Source organism: Pseudopodoces humilis, chromosome 7 (assembly GCF_049639895.1).
Source record: "Pseudopodoces humilis isolate 2021_Gansu_Grassland_sample_001 chromosome 7, ASM4963989v1, whole genome shotgun sequence".
Classification (NCBI taxonomy): Eukaryota; Metazoa; Chordata; class Aves; order Passeriformes; family Paridae; genus Pseudopodoces; species Pseudopodoces humilis.
The window spans coordinates 16533342-16554254 of NC_142206.1; the positions used below are offsets into that span (position 1 = coordinate 16533342).

The window sequence follows — 20913 nt, forward strand, 5'->3', positions numbered from 1 at the left end:
AATGTAATGTTTCTAAATAAAAGATATCATTAGAACTTGCACTGTGAGTCATTGTTATATTAATAGTGTTATTTCCAAATATGGATTTGGAACTGGGCCTTTTCCGTGGTGAATGCTGCAGATGACTTACAGAAAATAAGTATTTACATTAAATATCAAATGGTTTTTTGGGGGGGAACCTCTTTGTCAGCCCATTATACAGATCACTGGGGCATATAGTGTAAAATAGTTTTACAATGTAATACTGAAACTATGCTAGTTAATACTTAAGTATCATATTAGAAAAGTCTTTTTTTTTTTTTTTAAATATGAAAAAGTGATTAAGACTCAGGCTGTGGCACAGAAGTATTCTCATTTTGATACATAAAAAAAACTGGCCTGATCAGTTTGTCTCCCAGCTTTTGGAATTATTTAAATCAAAGAACAATCTATAGAAATAAATGTTCATTCTCATAGCTTATCTACATGCAGTTAGCAGCAACTCTTCATGGATATTTTATTAGTCTCTACCAGAAGCAAAGATTTAATTCAGAACTCCAGAATATGCTATTGCATGTCTTGTGTGTATGTATTCTTTTCTCCCTCTATTTTTTTCTTTCTTTTTTTTTTTTTTAATTCCCCCATAGTATATGTACTTACTTAATGGGAACGTCTCACCTCTTGATATAAAACAATGCTGTGACACAAATTCAGAAGAACTGTTATCCTTTGTCTTATACAGAATCTCAGGTGGTAGGAAGTGCTCATTTTAGGATTTGAGTATTACAAAGATGTTCCATTAACGATCTGGGGCCAGAACAGGGAACAACAAAGCACTTCAGATGCCTAATTTTTAAATTTTTTTTTGGCACTTTCTCTGCTACCTCCTCTCTCCATACAAGTAAATTTCTTTCTGGAGTATGTGCTGTGGTCAGGGCTTATAATGAAAGTTGCGTATGTGCAGGGTAAGAAGTACACACTAAAACTAACCATATAATTTACCTGTTTTACACCAGAACTACTAACAGCCAAACTTATAGTTCATTAATAACAACTAGGGGCAGTAAATTAGCTATCAGCTTTTATACCAGTTACTGTGAATTGCAGATACAGAAGCTTGATATGCAATGGACAGTTCATTTGTGCTTCTTCCCCCTAAGGTGCTCTGAGGACTAGAGGTTTTTAATGGGTTGTTGCTGTGAAAGGATACTGAATAATTGTATTAAATGTAGCCATTCAAAAATCATTTTTCAGTGAATTCAGGCTTTCTATTAAAAGAGCATGGGAGCATGCTTTCTTCCCATGTGCACTGTCAAATCATACCTATAATAATGATGATGTAAATTGAAGTTTCTTTCCTTGGAGCTGTCTTGGGGAGACTCTTGAATATGGCCCCCTTTAAAGCTAAGGAAGAAAAAGCAACACCAAAACCCGTTAATAATTTTTTCTCCAATTCCCTGATCTGTGTCTTGCCAACAATGCAGCATACACCATCACTTTGCTCAGTGCTGCCAGCTTAGCTAAAAGAAAATGGGAATTCTTTAACTTCTTCTATGTGGGAGAGAACAACAGTGATGCCAAGGGGTGCTAAGGACTAGGAACCTGATGCACTGGGGCAAGAGGCTCCTGCTGAATGGGAGGGAGCTGCAGCAGCACTACTGCTGACTCTGTGCCTGTTGGGTTTATTGGCTTGGGTGCTTTATTTCACAGCAGTCATGCAGCTACATTACTCAAAGGTGTTGAACACATTATTTTTCAAGACAAGTGTTTGCCTTCCCAGTCAGTTTTAATTATGGGTGTATTCAAGATACAGTAACAAGGCATTTTCTGCAGGTCATTTAATAATTTTTTCATTATAATTTGATTTCAAAGAGCTTTGAGAGGATTTTTGTAATGAGTGATGGCTCACAGAACACTGAAGAGGTATTATTACACTGACTACATATTTAAATGTTTTTATGGGGTTAAGTGCTGAATTTTGTAATATGCTCAAGACACTGCATTTAGGATTACTAAAAAAAAAATCTTTTTTTGGTAAGCTCTAAAAGGCTGCTTAGTCTGACAAACACAAGTTTAGGTACCTGTGTAGGAACTGAAAGAAACCAGGTTTTTTGCAAGTTCATTTAATTTTTTTACTAAAATAATTTTCTCAGTGGTTGGACTACAACTTTTGAAGAAAGAGAGGTAGATTTCCATGCAGATTAGCACTCTGAGCAATACTGAGCAATCTGGATTTTAGGTGCTCCCTGTGAAGGTGAATAACATCTCAAACTTAGTATGTGATGCAATCAAGTTATTTTAGGACTTTTTTCTTGGGTAATTCATAACAAGTGGTGTCAAACCAACATCCTGGTGTTTTTTTTTCCAGTGGAGAACTTTCTTTCTGTTCATACTAATTATTTTTCTGTTACTAATTTTTAATATGTGTTTCTGATGCACATGTGATCAACAAGATCCATCTTTTCAAACACACTGATGAATTAACAAGTGACCTTCCTAGAAAACCTACACACATTTCTGTCCTAATGATTTTTTTCCCCCGCCCCGAGCTAAAGACAATATTACTACTGATTTATGGTTTCTGAAGTGGAGGTGTAGAACTTTCCTGTGCTCTGGGGAGCTGTATTCTCCACTTGAAACAGCATAGTTTATAAAACATGGATAAAAATGTCTAGCCACTTTATAAGGCTCATAAGAATGAATTAACTTGTACAGTTATTGGAAAAGACATACTTACATTCATTGCATTTATGTAAAGTAAATAAAGTCTGTGCAAGGGTCTCACCACCTGAAAACTCAGGTAAAAATAACTGATTTTTATGTTTATGGGCAAGTCTGCATGAAATATAAATACATTTGAAAACAGCAGCACCGGGGTGAGTAAACATTAGTAAGCCCAGCCATCCTGTTGCTTACCTTACAATAATTACTGGTCTGCATTTGAAGAACGAATCTTAATGTTGCCAAACTCCACCTTTTTCCTGCCCAGTCTGTATGTGGGAGATTCTTAATAAGAATCTGTTTCCTGTTTCCCAGACAAGGGAGGGGAAAAATGTGTTTTCTCCCTGTTCTGAAAAACAAAAGCCAGGCAGTGAGTGCATGCCCACGGCAGCTGCCAGCCAAGCAAGAGCCCACGGACAGCTGCAGCCTCCCGAGAGACCCTTGGCTCGGCCCTGGTGAAACAGCCCGTTCTTCCATGCCCATCTCATCAGGGTTTACTTGCACAGTTGTAGCAGACAGCAACCGGCCAAGAGGTGACAGAAAGAGCTGGATATGTGGTTTTTAGTAGGCCACTTTGACCCAATCTTTGAAATGTAGAAAAATTGTCATTATTTCCCCCCTTTTCTTGCAGGCTCTTTTGCCAATCCCTTTTTTTCAGTTTTATGGATTAGTTTTTGTCACAGGCTATTAAGCTTTGAAGAGCAAGGAACAGTGGCAGAGTAGGAATATGTGCTCAAGCCACATAAAAAGTAACTGTAGCCCTCTCCAACTGCAATCCTAATAAATTTGTAAGGATGGTAAAAATGCACAGGATAGCAACAGAATTATTCTTCTTTTGACTTGGAGGGGTATCTGTAGGTGTGGCAGTTGTTTCTCCAAAACCAAGTCAATTAATTTAGATTTTAACAGCTATACCAATTCTGTCCCATATTCTGTGCACAAGAGTAGCTTCAGCCTTTTCCCAGCTTGGATTTCGAACATTATTCCTATTTCAGCATTCCAATTTAAAATAGTACAAGTTGAGGTGGCTGTGTTTTCAAGTCAAATCCACTGCGACAGTTTACAAAAATAAATTTTATTATTATGGAGGTGATTTCAACCAGCTTAGAGTTCACATCTCTTCTTGATGCTCTCCTTATAAGTAAAAAAAAACACATAATTTTGCTCTCTGGTGGAGAACTGTGCAGTCAATAACCCAGTATGTGATCAATAGATAGAGTCACAATGGTCAGGTACAGGGCAAATAGTAGTGTCACTGTGTACTAGAAAAGTCCTATGAATAAGGTCTCCTAAAAATGAGTCAAGAAAAGCAAGGGTTTGGGTTTTAAGGGAATGTGGTTGTGGAATTATCAGTTCCTATTTTTCTGTTTTGCTCTGGAAAGGAGTTATGTTGTGTGTAAGTTTGCTCTGGCCATCAGCACATATACTGACTATAGGAGTTCTGAAGAACATTTGGTGGGAGGGAGAATGTCTCTTACTGTTTTGGAGAAATGTAGTGGACTGAATAAATAAGTTGAGCTTTTTATATTCTACATGTATTGAAAATCTGTATAGAGTAATAAGTTTCCAACTTTGCTACCATGGCACTCAATAAAAAGGGAATAAAAAGTATGCATTTCCAGTAATGTATGCACAGAATAGTTTATCAATAGTAAATCTCATAGTAAATCTGATATGTACTTATTCTGCTATATCATTCTGCTCTATAGCATGAATAAGTATGATAATGACGAGGCAGTTTGTGCTACAAACTATGTTGCAATACAGGTTAAATATTTTTATTGTCACGTTCTTGAAAACTAATTGTAATTTGTCTGCTCCCCTGTAAGTACATACTGGGATATGGCAATGGAATTTCAAAACAGACACCTCTCTGAGGATTAAAAAGATACTTACAAAATGTTTCATACCATGCTTCATCTCATACATAGGAATGTAATTCCCTAGTTGTCCCAGATACATACTTCAAGCTTCCTACACATTTCAGGTTTCAAACAATGCTCAGACTTGATTTTCATTGATTTTTACTGCTTAGAATGATCTTTCAAAGGGTGGTCGGAAAACTGCAGGACTGTGAGGAGATGATTGGGTTTTGGTAATCTTCAACCGTGGTGAGCCACAACCACTGTTTTCTAACAGTTCTCTGATACATGAGTGTGCACCTCTCCATAAGTCCCAGTCTTCTATTTCTCCAAGTGTTTTCCTGTGTTCTTGAGCACTTCTGACTTGCTCCAACAGCAGTATTTAACACCATGTTAAATATGGCAGCCTGGGTCAGTGGGACAAGTAGCTACGTGTGATACTGCTCTTGTATGATTTTATCACTCTTATTTAGGGGAACTGATCCAGGTGCCCCGTTGGGTTCTTTGCAAGAATGTCACTCAATTTCACCCCTAGGCCTGAAAGCATGAGAATGTGAATCGGGTTTTGTTTCCTCAGTGTCCATTCAGCCAGTTTTTGAACAGCACTGCGACTTCTGGATTATTTAATATTTGTATGTGTACAGAGCAGATGTTTGTTGCCTTCATGGAAATGCAAGGCTGTTTGTGAAGGGTTACACAAGTAGAACAAATGCCAAGCTGCTGAGCTATTTCTCACTGCCAGTCTGTTTCTCTTAAGCAACAATCTGCTAATGGAAGTTGCACAAAAGCACATGTCTACAGTAAGGAGGAAAATCTGGCTTCCTTTGTTGCATGGTGAGAGAGCACAGGCTTTCAGTTTTTGCTGGAAACTGATTGTCTGGAATTAGAAATGAGGCAGTAAATGAAACCCCGGAGAGGGTAAACTGCAGCTTTCACTTTTAGCACAGGTGTAACGTGATGTAGTTGGGAAATGTGTGCGAGTTCTGACTTGCATAAATCTTGGGTTTCTCATCAGTCAAGTGCCTCAATGGTCTCGAGTATATGGAATATGGAGTATGTTTGTGGGGAGGGTGAGGGTGGGTCATGATTTCCAGCAAGTTCAGGTATGGTTGGTTATCTTTCCTGTGTTCTATATGTTAAAGTAGCATTTTTTTTTTAAGTGAAATGAAGGACAGTATTGAAGGAATCAGGGGGCACAACTTACTTTGGGTTCCCTCACTGCTGCTCTCTGATTATGTTCCTTGTAAGGGATGGGACAAGGCATTTTCCCTGAGTAGAAGAAAGGAAGAATAAGGAAAGTAGTGGAGACAGTGGGCAGTGAAGTGGAACTGAGTGGATTTCCACACTAATGGTTACATTAGAAGATGATAAGACACAACTCATTCAAGTTTTAGGCTGTATCATGTTCTCAGCTCCTTCTACACTATCCCTTGGGTCAGATAATTTGGCTCAAATCAGTAACTGCTCAAGGGTATTCAAGGATTACAGTGGAAGCAGCACAATGATAATTTTATGTGGAAGGAGGATATAACATTTTTGATGTGCGCTCTCTGTTTCTTACAACCTAATTTTGAATGACCATGCTGTAGCTTCCATCCCTGTGGTTGTGGGTGAGAAAGGGGGGAAAAAAAGGGATTACAAGAAAAACAACCTTTTTTTTGCTTCCTTGAGGTTTTTAATCAAAGGTAGCATAACACATGTGGGATGAAATGATTCTAATTGTTACTAACCTGATTAAATATTTATAAAACAAGAGTTATAGCTCTTCTCTCTGGATAATGTAAATGAATTGATGATTTAATAGCTTTTTCTTTCCTTGATGAAATAATGAGAAGTAGCATTCTTTCTGTTGACTTAAAATGCAAATATTCTCTGAACTTCTAAAAGTTAGAAACTCAAAACCTTTCAAAATTGCAACAAGTTAATTTTTGGGGGGAATGGAGATCCAGATGAATTTTTGTGTACTTGTTCATCCCTATTAAGATTTTAGAAGAGCTCCAGATCTTTTGAGCAGTTACACTTGCACTGTTTTGAGTAGGCACTTTGATACCTTCATTCAAATTAGAAAGGTGGAAAAGACCTGCAGTATTTAAGGACTGGAAAAAAAGTTTTATAATAATGAGGCATAAGGAGATTTTTTTGTTAATTACTCAGAAGGTCAAGAGGTGAATATAATATCTAACTAATGAAGTTAGAAGAAAGCTGTAACAGAGAAAGGATGGCAATCATAATTGGAAATACGGATGTTAAGGAGGTTTTAAATATTCAAAGGATGTGTGGCTTAACAATGGATGTGGTCAGCCATTGAAACAAATTACTGAAAAATAACAGATTTTTCTTCTTTGTCAAATACACAAACTGAAGCCTTTTTGGGAGGTGTGCTTTGAGCTAATGAAGCTTTGGGTTCACTACAGGGGTAACTAGATGGAAGGCAGACAAGAACTGAAGGCTGGTTCTGACCCCAGAACTGCTTTGGTTGCTGTGATGTGCTGGCATAAAGTGTATCCGAGCATCCCTGAGTTTGGGAGCTCATTCTGTGGCCTGGACCTAATTGCCCCTGCTTCCCCCAAGGCCCCTGGAAAGAACCTCTGGGCGTGGGGCAGCCGCCCTGCCTGGGCTGCAGCAGGTAGGTGGCTGCATCATCCCCTGCACGTGCAGTACCTTCGATTTGTGCAATCCCAGTAAATCAGGCTTTTCAGGGAAGCACTGGGTAGGTTCTGTGGTGTAGGAGCCTGGCATCCCACCGGAGGAAACATGTGAATCACTGGGTGGAAAAGTTGGGCGTTACCTGTGTAAGTCTTGTCACTGCTCCAAATGTCTTCTGGCGTTGTTGGTTGGGGTATGAAGAAGGTTTTTGAGAGTACACCTGCACTGGAACAAAGTCAAGTGTACTTCTTGGCAAAATGTGTTAATTTTACCAGTATAGCTTGTTTTACTTGGACAGCTCAGAGGCATGGGTGAGAGGTGACTTTAAATGTGTGTGCAGAGCACAGGTTTCCTCAGAAGTGCTGTGTCTGCAGTAGCAGCTCTTCGCTAACTTGCTGTATTTGTGTAGGCAAATACCGTCTTCAATCAAAAAAATGTCCATTTTCATTGTGAAGTAATTAGGGATATGTATGCGGTAAAAACCATAGTGGGGACACAACTTTTGACTTTTATCTACAAGGTTAAAACAGATCAACTCAACCCAAAGAAGGGGCATGCAATGCTGATTATACCTGACAGATATTGTCTCTATAGGAAGTCTTGCACATTTTGTCTTGTCTTTAAAACTACTGTCCCCCAACAAGCCATTATTGGTGAAGACAAAGCAACAGCCATGTGAGGTGAAAGATCAGAGGAGCTGTGCATTACCTGCTTGTTGCTAACAGCTGAATCCATGCGACATCATTCCTTCTCCACCTGGCTGTTTAAAAGATAAAGTTTTATCTGAGGAGGCTTGTTTTCCAAAGGACTGTCTGAATCCTTGGACAGTGAAGCATAGTTACTCGTTCCTTCTCTTTGGTGTGGGAAGTAAATGTCTTCCTTTAACACTGGACCTTCTCTGCCCTGGACCTTCCCTTTTCCATCAGGCACAGAAAAAGGATCTGATGGGCTGTGGAGAGGCCTGGGGTTACAGGGCAGTGGGTGTCTGTCCCTGCCTGGATTGGCAGCAGGATGTGACTTCTCAGTGGTATTACTTTTGTCTGTTGTATGTTTTGATGTGCATGCACCTTGTGGTGGATATGAATACTGACTTCAGCTAGGTGGATTTTTATAATTTTCTTTATGAATTTGTTCATAGGGGAAGACAAGAAACAAGTTCCCTCATACAAGAATTGCCATACAAGCAGTATAGCTCTGGTTAGGTTCCAAATATGCAAGAATGAATATTTGCATATGCAAACAAAACAAAGTCTAATTTGTAGAATAAAATATTTTACTACATTCAGAAACAGTAGTAGCAATGTTTCAAATGTTGTATCGTTAAACCAAGAATTATATTGTTTTATGATAAAATAATTATTTTCAAGATTTTCATTTAGTTGACCATTTGTTCTTTGTATAAAAATGGAACATGTATTGGGAAGAAAATAAGGAATTTGTTTTACCTTGTAGAGTTAGAATACCATGCCCTTTTTGTTTTAGCACTAAACCTGTAGGGGACCGTTTGAGAGCAGAATATATTCTGTATTTTAGGACCTTTTAGACCAAAAAATGAAACACTGAATTCTCACATATCATCAATCAGATATTTGAATATGGACTCAGTATACCAATGTTAGCTTTTGAGCTGCTAAATTCCTAGCTGTTGTCTCTTCTTTTAATGTGACCTGCTCAAGTGTGGTTACCCTGAACTCTCTGACTCTTTTTCAGAGATATGTCTAGAATTAAAATTATATAAGGCTGAATCTGTTCAGAGGAATTTTGCATGGTTCATATTCCTGGTCAACATATGGAAGAGCTTGTAAAGCTTTGATGATGTTTTCAATAATCTGCTATGTTTTAGTTTTGCTACTTCTGGTTAGTATGTGCGATCCTGTTAATACATCCTATTTATGCTTTTGTCAGCTGTGCATACATTCATTTTAACAAAACATCAGGAGAATCTCCTTGACACTTTTCTTCTGTTCAATACACATTTAGAAGTTAATTCTTTTAATGAAGTTTTAAGGATTTTTTTAAAATCAGCATGCCAGTACAGAAAGTTTAGGCAACTGTGATAAAGACAAGGGAAGAATAACTGTGAAGAAAGCTGAAGGAGAAAGTTAAATACTGGTTTTATAAAATTAATAAAAATTAAACTACTGAATGAAAAAATAGTTGTTGCTTTACTAAAGTAAAAACAATAAAAAGATTGATGGTGCTGCCTAAGTCTGGGTGTGTACATGTTTATGTAATGTGGGAAAAATTTTCTAACATACTAAGAATAGTGGTTAAATGTTTGCCCTCTTGGTAGTATTCTAGTCATGATGCAATTCTCAGCAAAATGCACTATAATTATACAGTGAAGTTGCTATTTGCACAGTAGAACACAGTGTATTTTCCCCAGTTTCAAACAATTTTTAGAGCAGAACGTTGAAAGGGAAAGGTTCACTTACTGTGCGTTGGAGCACATTTCCTTGATACACATAATGTTCCTTCCAAGTGTAGAAGTAGCTCAAGATGCAGGATGAATACATCTTCTAGTGTTCACTTTCACCTCCCCAGTGAGAAGCCTAGAAAAATGTGAAAATGCTTTAGGTACTGTGTTAGCACTGAATTTAGGTAAAAAAATTATATATATATAGATATATATAAAATGAATATCTATATATATATATGTCTATATCCCTTACCTGCCTGTGCATCCTTGCAGTAACACTGCAGCTTCCATGCATCTTCCAATTCATGAAGCAATTTTCATCAAGCATTTGCAGATGTCTTTGCCATGTTCACAGTAATGGGATTTCTCAGTAGCTAAGTAGGAATTACCATGTTTGACATAATTACCCATTGATCCTGTAGTCTTAGTACATATTGATATTGACAAAATCCTGAAAGCAAGCAGTTTAGGAAAAGTGTGCAAAGCAAGAAATGCAAAGTGTAGATTATAGATTTCTTTGGTTTTAGCTGTGGAACTGGGCAAGGGACATATTTGACAAAGTTCATACAGAATAGTCTTGGTAGACACAGTAGTATCCTTTCCTCAGTTTCTGTCCAATACCTTAAGTGTGACTTTTCTTTTGTCTGAGAGCAGGCAAGGCTAATTTTCTTACTGCATTACTGAAACATGACAAATGGCAATCTTGTCTAACCAGAAAAGCCAAGCTCTTCTGTCAGCCAGTGCTTTTGTTTCCTAGTAAATAAGAATCCATTCAAGAGTTGTAATGGACTGTGGGGAAAAAGGTGTAAATGTAGCCATAGAACAAATTCTAGGCAAACTGAAGATTTTAAGCAAGACAGCATCAGAAAAGCCTCTAATACAGCAGTGTATAGCAGTTTGGAAGGCAATTCTTTTATAAGTAGACCCTTTCATGACCTCTGTATGCTTCCAGGAGGTTTTTTTTAAAAAAAACAGCTTTCAAATATTCTGAGCCTAAAATGAAAACTTGTGATGGTTTGAGATAATTCAAGTACTACTTCTGTTTTGTATTATCTTTGGATAAAGAAGTTATATTTTCCATGAATTTTCCTCTTTTGGGTGTTTCTTTGGTTTTTTTTTTACTAATGCCATAATTTCCCTCTGTGGCTTAGCTTGCTTTTGAAGAAATGTTAGTTAGAAACAATGAACATGAAACACCCCAACAATCCTGTGTACACAAGCTTTTTTTATTCTACCAGCTCCTCATTAAACTAGGCCAGTGTGCTTCCAGAATATATTAGTGCAGAGCCTGAAAAAACATGTATGCTAGCCTTAACCTTATATTGTATTCTTCTGCCACTCTTTGTCCAAATCTGTCCAGAATTTGTAGGAGATGATTGGTCTCAAGACCATATGATCATGTTGGGTTTTGTGAAACGCTGGAACTTCTATGCCATCAAAGTATTCAAATCAAATGGGTAAATGAATAGCTCTGAAGCTGTTTTTTTCTTCAGAAAATCAGAGCATGGAAACTGGCTGTGAAAACTATTTGTGTAAGAAGTTTTAGGAAAACACCAAGCAGGCTACTCATGCTGTGCAGTCCTGTGTGGCCATAGCTGCAGAAGTATATATGCCCCTCATGCATCAGAGCTCTTTTGCAGGCACAGGCAAGACTCTGCTGTGAGGGTGTTGTGGGCTCTTGTGTACAAGATTTTTGCTATAGCCAGGTGTCAGGAATTGTCCTATACAACTTCAAGGTTTTTTCCCAGTAAATTTGCAGCTCTCTCATTTAACATGCTGAATAAGAACTGTTAATGTTTTCACATGCCTTGAAATACTCAGCAGCATGTGAGGTTTGAGGATTCCTCATAGGCAAGATCTCCACGTTTTTACTTCCCCGAGTGTTTTGGAACGCAGCAGTGTAATGTGAGCTGTGCCCAAGCCTTGGGAGGTGTGTGTGTGTGTGTATGTGTGAATCCCAGTGTCCATCTCCAGCACTCGCTTTCGCACGCACACTGACCAGACAGGTTTTACTGCCCAGCTGGGAAGGGCCCCTCCTCTGGGCTGAGCTCCCCAGTGCAAGCCCTGCTTGTACTCATGCATTTGCTAAACGCCTGCTGGAAAGTTCTTCACCAAGATAATAAATTAAAACTATTTCAGGTTGTAGGTTAGGAACTTTATGACATTGTTTCCATGGCTAAATCTGTGCTGGCCTCTTGTTGCTCTGATCTGTGCTGGGCCTGAGCAGTATTAAGAAATCAAATTAGCTTGGATGAAGCACCTCTGTATTGAGTGTGGAATGCAAATGTGCACTGGTCTGGGTGTGAACCAAGTTAATTTTGTGACGTCTGGATTTTGTGGCCCTGCTCTTCAGAAGTAGTAGCTAAGGAGTTATTCTGTAAATGCCAGGAATTACAACAAATACTTTCTCATTACATAATGTAAGCTCTTTGTATTATATTTTGTAATGCAGGCATGCCTGGGGAAAAATCTCATAGAATAAATTTCATGTTGATTTCATTAATTGTTTTTTTCCATGTGCTGTCATCTAAATGTGACATTACCAGATAAAATAATTTACTGTACTGAAATGAGGCCATTCTTAAGTCCAAAAAAGAGGGAAACTTTTATTCCTTTGGTGTCTCTCCATCTGTCTGGGAAAATGCTGCAAGTTCACTCCCAGCATCTCCCCTTTTTCCTTCTGTGCCTTTCCCACCCAAGCATAGATAGTCCTGACCAATAACAGTGCTGCCACAGATACCCTCCTTTCCTGTGCTGATTACACCTTTGACTCCTTAGCCTAGAGTTTTGAGCCAATTTGCAATTAGGATTTTATTTTCTATGCCATATTTACCCAAGGCTGTAGAAACAGTAGTTGTGTTGTAAAATTTACAGGGAGAGTTCTGTATATATGTAGCAAGTAGTTCTGAATATGTTAAACAATCCCTGGGGAGAACTTCTTAGCCAAGTTTTAGAAGTTTTACCTCTTTATATGAAGCTTGAGGTCCAGTGTATTTGGGGGAGGAAAAAAAAAGGAGTCTTTCATTTTAGCTTTTCTGTATCAAATGCATATTGCATTAATGCTTCCCTGGAGTGCAGCCTAGCTAAACTTTACAATTAGCGCAAGAAAAAAAAAAAAAGGTAAAATGTGAGATTAAATTGTCACTAGTTTTATCTCTGGGAAGGAGCTAACAGCAGCTGCAATGGTAGAAATTCAGCATCTCAATCCTTATAATGTCCCATAAGCACCCATGCAGCCCATCAGCAGGTACTCTGCTTAATAAGGCTTCTTCCTTTGACTTGGTGAGATGCATGTGTTGAAAGACATCTTTGGGCAGTCAAAATGATAAATGGATTAGCTTCACTGGCACACCTTCAGATGTTTGTGTTTCCTTCTCACTTTTTTCCCCACAGAAAGGAAAAAAAGGGATTTCACCCTTGCTGAGAGAGATGTTACACATCACTCCAGCCCCAGTGTTACCTGGAGCTATTACTAGGCTTCTGCTAAGCACACTTTGTCTCAATGGAAGACAGTTTATGAGGATGATGGATTTGAGCTCTTTATTTGCAAATATTTTCCAGTTTGTTATTCCTGTATATAGTAGTGCCAAGTATATTGTTTTGCAAATTGGAATGAGGGAAACCCTCTGCCTCCTGAGGCTGTGTCATAGTGGTGTTTTGCTCCACTAGAATGAACTCTGTTGGAAAGGTTCTGTAGAGGGACTGCTTCATCCTCACTGAAACAGGGTGCTATAGGATGGTGTACAAAAACTTAGTACATAAAGCAAAGAACCTTTGCAGCTGAAAGTGGGGGAAGCTTTAAGCAGAATGAAGTAACATTAGAACTTGCATAGGATTCAGAATAACAATAAGATAAATTATTTTTATAAATAGTGGTACATTTTCAGGATTTCTACAAACCGATGTCTGAATCTGATGTTTCGCTCCAGCTCCATGGCAATTCTTTGACTCGGAATGTATTTGCCACATACTTGCCTGAACAGCTGCAGAGGAAACAAATGTCCTTTCAGTGTGTTTTCAGAGGGCTTCTGTCATTTTAGGTGGACTGACTCAGGAGGACTGGCTGAAATGCAGGTGATAAAAATGAATTCTGTTTTCTATTTCAAATTACCTCTTCATGTAGAGTCTGAGTGTGATTATCCCATCCTTTATTAATAGTGCTCAGGTATTAGTTCTGTGCTGGTACAGTTGAGTATCTCTTGATGAGCTGCTTTTATTGCTGCTTCCTTCAACACATTCATGTTCTTCATTTCTCATCCATACACACTTGTTGAACTTGACATTTGGGATTTTAGAACAATAGATGCACCTACACACTTGTCAGAAATACGATACCTTTAAGATCACGATTTCTCTGTTTGATACTTACAGCAGCACTCTTTCCTTTTCCTTTGCTCTTTATTTTTTTTTTTTAGTAAGTAAAGTGGTATTTGATGAACACTTGGTTCTTCTCATTTTGTGCATCCTTTCCAAAAACCCTTAATATATTTTTTTTGAGTTCCTAGTGGAGCTTTACTGATTTTTTTGAGCTAATTTGCTTTTCTTGCTGCAAATGATTTTCTCATGTTATGGATGAAGTGAGAATATTGTGTACCATTTTTTTGCTCTCTGCCCATTGTAGAAAAAAACACCCCACAGTATTGATGAAGCCAAAGATGATTGCAGGATAGACACTGACTTGTCATTGTTTTCAGAGTTTTCAGTAAAGCAGCAAATGTAGGCACCTTGTCACTTAAAAATGTGCTGCTTTTAAGCTCAGTCTTTGTGCACAAACTTTTTGCACTGTGTGTGGCCACTTTGATAAGGCTTGTATCACAACACTCTGTGTGGCCAGGAAGACCTATTGCTCCTGCTATTGTCTCAAGAGTGGACCTTTAAAATAAATTTCCCCCTTCTCTCTGACCATTCCAGACTGCTTTTTGAGACTGAGACAACTTGTTTTCAGGCTGTCTTCTGTCCCAAATCCATGCCTGTAGTGTTGATACTGAGCAGAGCTGCTTGTGCCATCTGCTGCTGTGTGAGAATGACAAAATGGAGAGCAAATGTAATCTCAGTATAAATACAGCTTAGAGGCAAGCTAAAGGATAAAATGTTCTCATTGTTGATTTTCAATGGTTCCAGACACCTGGGAGTACCCTTCGAGGTAACTGGAAAGGGTACTTGGCTAGGTGGTATCAGGGCACACTGAAGACAAACAAAAGGGCTCATGAGCTTGCAAAATTGAAATGTTATATGTCAGGCAGGGACACACAATAAACTTAAGCTTAATTTAAAACAGGACTTTATAGTCTGACGTTACAAGGCTTCATTTCTATGCATATAAATGCTGAATTGTACCTTTTTTTTTTTTTTTTCTGCCTTGACGTTTGTTTGTCTGGGTTGAATACAACTTGCTTTCTTTGCCAACCTCCAAGTACCAGTATACATCCCTGTGGTGGCTGCTTTACATGTACTTTTTATGGAACGGTAAAAGGGGCAAATAAGTATATAATGGTTAAGTGCTGTTTATAACAGCATTATAAATACAAAGCATTATTCATAACATTTATAAATATCATTCCTTAGCTTGGTAGTTGGGATCACTGTAGAAAGCTTTCCGTCAGTGTGCTGCTAGCACATGTCATGTGTAAGTGAGGAGAAATGGGGCTCCCTTCTTCCCAGCGCCCCCCTCTTCCCTGCTGTGCCCTTCCTCTGTGCCTTTGGTGATGTCACTGTTTTGCTGATGTGTCTGTAGATCCAATGAGAGTGGTGAAGCTGTTTTGTAGGTCCATTCACAGGTATTTCTGTTAACCTTTAGTGATGATTTCAATACACATCACTGCCTGTCTGGTGGGGAAGGCACATGCTAGAAGCAGTTCACCGGTGCCGAAGCACAATTGGGCTAAGATCAGATGCAACAGTTGTTATATGCAGAGGATGTTGAGGAAGCAAGTGAAAAAGAGGCTTCTGATGAATGTAAATAGGCAGGATTTCAGATGGCTGTAGACACACCCTTAAGGAAGTGTAGATATGCATCCTTCAGAATATGCATAGGTGGAGATCAGAGCAGCAGCTGTGTTCAAATAAACACTCCTTGTAGATGGAGTACTCTTCTTTCTGTATGAAGCAGCTCAAAAATAAACCCATTTGTGTCTGCACCGTGTGTTCTAAATCTTGTCAAAGCTGTAAGAATCTGTATTGCACATGTGGTTTAAATTATTTATGTTGGTGACATAAATAAAATGTGTGTGCCTAAGTTGTGCTTCCTATAATGATGTGATTTTTATTATCTTGAAGCATTTAAAATTGACTTAGAGATGCTGAATTTTCCCTCAATTTGCATAAAATCTGTATTACAGGTAAACTGTAGCATGTAGTTGATCCAAACAGAGGACACTGCTTGAATAGAGGAAAAGTGGTAGGTGGGGAAAGGCTGGAAAGAGTGCCATGGAGACATATGGCTAAGGAAAGGAAAATGCTGGGTTGATGTGGAAGCTAGCAGAAGAGAGAAATAGGCCATTTATTTGCATCAAAGTAAAAAGTGACCAGGTTTGAAAGTTGTTTCAATCAATATTTTGGTTTTACCAGAAGAGGATCAGTTCCTAACCTGCGTAAAACCACTGTACCTCCGTGTCTGAAGAGCGACTGTTTTGCATTCGGAGTCATGGAGAGGCTAACTTTCCTAATACAACTGTAATACCACAGAGCTGTATTTATTTTGGTTTTACCCCTGGATTCTTTCTTTAATTTACTTTGGATAGACAGACTTTTAATAAAACTTAAGCTGCTTTATATCACAGGTTTGTTGTTTTTAAGGGGGTTCTTTAACAAGCTAAATTCTCTCTGTGCAGATTGCACTAGTGGACAAAGCGAGGGCAGCTGCCTTTTTGGCAGGTGCCCTTCTTCCATTTGCCAGGAGTCTTGCTTTGCAATGTTACTGTCACAAGTTGCTCATACTTGGGGAAAGGGTTGACAGAGCATTAGATTTTTCACAGGTTGGATTATCTCCGGTATGAAGCACCAGGATTCACTGTGGAAAACTGAGCTGTGTTCAGCTGCAGGCTTCCTGTGTGCTATCAGTGAAGTCATTAAAACTCCATCTTAAGTGGATTGCTTGTACAGTGGGAATCAAAATACCTCCTGCTTCACAAGGCTGAGGAGGCCTAACTTGGACATGCAACTAAAAGTGCGTAGCTGACAAACACCCCTGCCTGGGTAGATGCTTTGGGGCTGAGCAGCAGCACATTTTTCCTTCAGGTTGCATCGTGGGGCTGTGGTTTCTTGGGGCTGTGCAAACAGCAGCCACATTCCCCCCTGCTTTGACCAGATGATGCCAGGTTGGTGGCAGCATCAGCAGCAATGTCACTGTGCTAAGCTGAATTCAACAAGCCTGTTTGTCTTCTGTTCACAGGGGAAGATGCCTGTTCAGTACACAAACTGGAACACTTGGCTTTACCCTGAATGGAGAATTGCGCCTTCTGATTGCAGCCAGTCTTGCAGGTGTACATAAAGCGGCAAACCCACTGTTTTTGCTGAGATGTCATGGGCCAGGCTTTGGTGTGTCAGAATAAGTAACGTCCTCAAGACTTTCTGTTCTAGGTCACATTATGCCACACCTGCCACATTTTTTGTGGTGATCGGGCTCTAAATGCTACAACTGCAACATGTGGGCAGAGCTGCCTGTCCAAAAAGGGTGTAGACTGGTTTTTACCTGGTATAGCTAAGGAATTGGACACACAGTGCCTTTCTAAGGTCTGTTAGGAAAACGCATATCCAAGTGATTTATCCAGGCAAAACTGAATGTGAGTCACAATGGACCTTGTGTTTGGGGACACTGCTTAACTTAAGTGCTTGCTCTTAACTCTGGTCATAATGGCAAGTCATCCATCTCTTGCTGTTTATAGCCTTATTCTTCTTCACCCTTCCTCTGTTTAAATGTCTCTGATAAAGTCTGGATGTCATTCCTGGGCTGCCATGTGATATGTAAGCCTGCCTGTAGCTCTGGTAGCCCATGCCCTTGCTTGTCACACAGAGCACCGAGAGCAATGCAAAGCCTTGCTCATAAAAGGCGTCGTTATTCCCTTTTCTCACCGGGAGTCCAGCCCTGGCCCCATTACGGACGGGGCCCGTAGTGCAGACAGCAAAGCAGGACGTTTGCCCCGTGTCCTGCTCCGTCAGGAGCCGTCCTACTTTGCCTTGCTTATTGTCCGGCTGCCTAGAAAAGGGGCAGAGGATGGTACTGTCGGTGCTGGCAGCCGCGCTCCGCCGTGCCGCCACCGCCCGGGGGTGCGGAACGCGGCCGGGCCGCGCTGCCCGTGCGGCCGCAGCGCTGAGGGGTGCGGGGGCGGTGCCGGGCCCTGCTCGGGCCGGTTCGGGGCCGGGCCCTGCTCGGGCCGGTTCGGGGCGGGGCGGGCGGAGGACCCGCGGCCCCGCCCGCCCCCAGCGCCATTGGCGGGGCCGGCGGGGGCGGGCGGCCGGGACAGCGGCGGGGAGCCCGGGCCGAGCGCCGCTCCGCTCCGCACCGCCCTACCATGGTGGGGGATCACTGCAGCCTCCCCGGTGAACGGCCCGTGCTCGCCCAAAGTCCCAAGCCCGGATTAAGCTGCAAGATGGTCCTGCAGGCGGTGGGCAAAGTGCTGCGGTAAGGACGGGGCCGGCGGTGGCCGTGGCGCCGGGCTGCCCACGGGGCATCCCGGGAGAGGAGGGAGCTGGAGCTCGAGTGAAAACTCCGGCCGGGGCGACGGGCGCTCCTGAGCCCCGCTGCTCTCTGCAGGAAGGAGGGAGGCTGCTTTTGGCTCCCTCTGGATCTTGTGTAGCGATCGGGGAGGCTGGAAGTTGGAACAGCAGTAAGCGCTTGGAGAGGAACGTTTGTTCACCCTTAATACGGCAGTCGGGTCTTGTTTGTGCTTTCATGAGAACTGGCTTTCCAAGACGTAAGCAGACAGCGAACGTCCTGGATTGCCTCAGTAAGGATTCTGACCAAGATGCTACATATGCTTTGGCAAGTTTTCTACAGAAATGTAAGATGAGGGGGAAAAATTGCTCATGCAGCTCAGAAGGGCTTGTGTGAACAGTGAAACGTGGATGATTGCTGAGACCAAAACCAGACTCTTTGGCAAAGGATGTGCGGTAGTTTTATTCGGAGGAGTTCTGACCCGTTCTGGTTGGCAGGGAAAAACGTCACCACAAACATTAGGATTAGGAGCCTCGTTCTTCAACAACTGCAGCTTTTTTATTTTGGTTGTGTTCAGATATTCTTGTGGAATCTGTGGAGAGTTGCAGTGCTGCTCCAAAAAGGAGCCTTGTTCCTCCAGCATAACTTTATTTGGCAAGCTTTCGTTCGTCCCCGTTTCCTACTGTCTGTTGCCAATTGTTAAATGTTTGTCAACAGAAACATTATCCCTCTCTTCCTCTGTTGACTCATGTCTCTCCCCGAGCGAGTTTAAGGGAGCCATTTATTAAAGCAGGGTGTTCTGATCACAAAGCGGCTGAGCTCTGGCTGGGGCTTCAGCTAGAGGAGTTCGCTGGGCTTGAAGCAGCCTCGGTGGGAACAGCTGCTTAGATTTGCTCTTTAAAAAAAGTCCTGTAGTGTAGTTGGTTGGTTTTTTTTCTTCCCTGTTAAAAATACTTAACCCTAGAAAACGTTAATTTAAAGAACTGAGGTTTTTTTTTTCAGCTTTTTAACAAGTTTAATGTCCCTTCTTTGCATTTTTGTGGGGCAGCGTGTCTATAATTCAATATGGTGTTACACAGCTGGTCATATCATAAAATCCTTTGGCCAGAGACTTGCTATTCACGATGTGAACCTTTAGAAGTTTTTGGTAGCTGTTCTATTGGCAGCTCTCCCAGATGTAAATAGATGGGTGCCTCTGTAGGGAAGGATTGCCAAACCTTTTGTTAAGTATCTATAGCGATTTATTTTAAAGTATAGGTAAGTTCTGTGATTTAGCAGTGAAACATATCTTTTTAATTTGTGCAGCACACACTTTCTAAGAAGTGGAACATTAACCTCTTTCTCCTCTTACTGGCATACGTGCAGAAATAGCGCATAATTTTGCTTTTCTTCCGAGATTTATTTTCGATGTTTACTATAAAGCTATTGTGAAAGCAGGAGAACATTGTCACACATGAAATGCTTTGAACTCAATAATTAATAGCATAACTTTATTTTGTTGAGCTGTTACTAGATAGGAATGATTACTATTTTGTAGATGAGTGTTCTTTTAATGTGTCTTTTTGTTCTGTGTTATCTCCTTTTGTTTGTGGTTAGAGAGCAGTGTGAAGTCACAAAAACTTTAGATGCCAGACTGGTTCTCTTATTTCTCCCCTAGAATCTACTTCAGATGCCTTATCTGATCTTATGTGTGTTACATCATCTTGCTTTGTTCTGTAAAGCATAAACTCATCCTATTCTGTAAAGAGCTCAGGCAGTGTAAAAGCACAGGCACTGATGAGGAGCCAGGTAGATGCTGCATCCAATCAAATTTCCTTATTGCAGAAATGGGATATTAGTGCTTCAGAAAGTGTAAGCCCCAGTTAGCGATGGCAGGAAGAAGGAACCTCATGGGACCTCATTTAGGCCAAAAATGGTGGCTTGTTGGTGACGGCTGGGATGGGATTTCTCTGAACAGAGGCACCCACAGCTGAGCTTCGTCTACCTTATTGTTAGTAGACAAGAACAGGGACCCTAAATGTCCTGGAAGTGCAATGCCACGCCAATAAAGTGACCATCTCACGTGGTAATACATACATTGTAGTCATAAGAAGTTAAATTAGATATATCCCAAATTACTGTAGTATCTTGTCATCACTTTCAGAATCAAAGCGGTATCAAATACCGCTTCTAAGCTTGGGCACCTGAAACTGCTGATTGAGTTTTCTGCACTCTACACTATGCTAAACTCTGTATGGAGTAATTTTTCTTCTATTGATCAAGCCATCACCAGTGGCTTGGTGATGAGATCAAAGGATATCTTGCTTGTGCACAGCCTAGTGTTATGAGCAGTTCCCACTGCATTTTAGGCCCTTTTCTCAGGCCTAACTGGGAACTGTCACAATCACAGTTTCCTCCCAGCCTGCCAAGGAATTGCAGAAATTCACAATGGACAAGGGATAGAATGCTTGTGTTCACTCTAAACTACCTCCACTCCCGTCTCTCTCCTGCTTGTGAATTATAAAGCTCAGTTGTTCTTGTACAACACTTAATCAGTTTGATTTCCTGCATAGCAGATTTGTTGTGTTATTTACGCTGAGTGAGTAGTTACAACTAACACACTCGATGCTTTTAACGTGTAGGTCCAGCTCCTC

At 40.6% G+C, this 20913-nt stretch overlaps 1 protein-coding gene across 3 annotated transcripts in view; it reads left to right on the forward strand.

Annotated features, from left to right (window-relative positions):
- MOB2 (MOB kinase activator 2) overlaps positions 1 to 20913 on the forward strand; it is a 109169-nt gene that overhangs the window by 61364 nt on the left and 26892 nt on the right. Inside the window, exon 1 of one of the 3 annotated variants that reach the window (XM_005522354.3) lies at positions 18075 to 18247. The exons of the other annotated variants lie outside the window; for them this stretch is intronic. Within the exon in view, the coding sequence (XP_005522411.1) occupies positions 18138 to 18247 (110 nt within the window). The 5' untranslated portion in view covers positions 18075 to 18137. Of the gene's footprint in view, positions 1 to 18074; positions 18248 to 20913 lie in introns of those variants that run through there. 3 annotated transcript variants of the gene reach the window in all.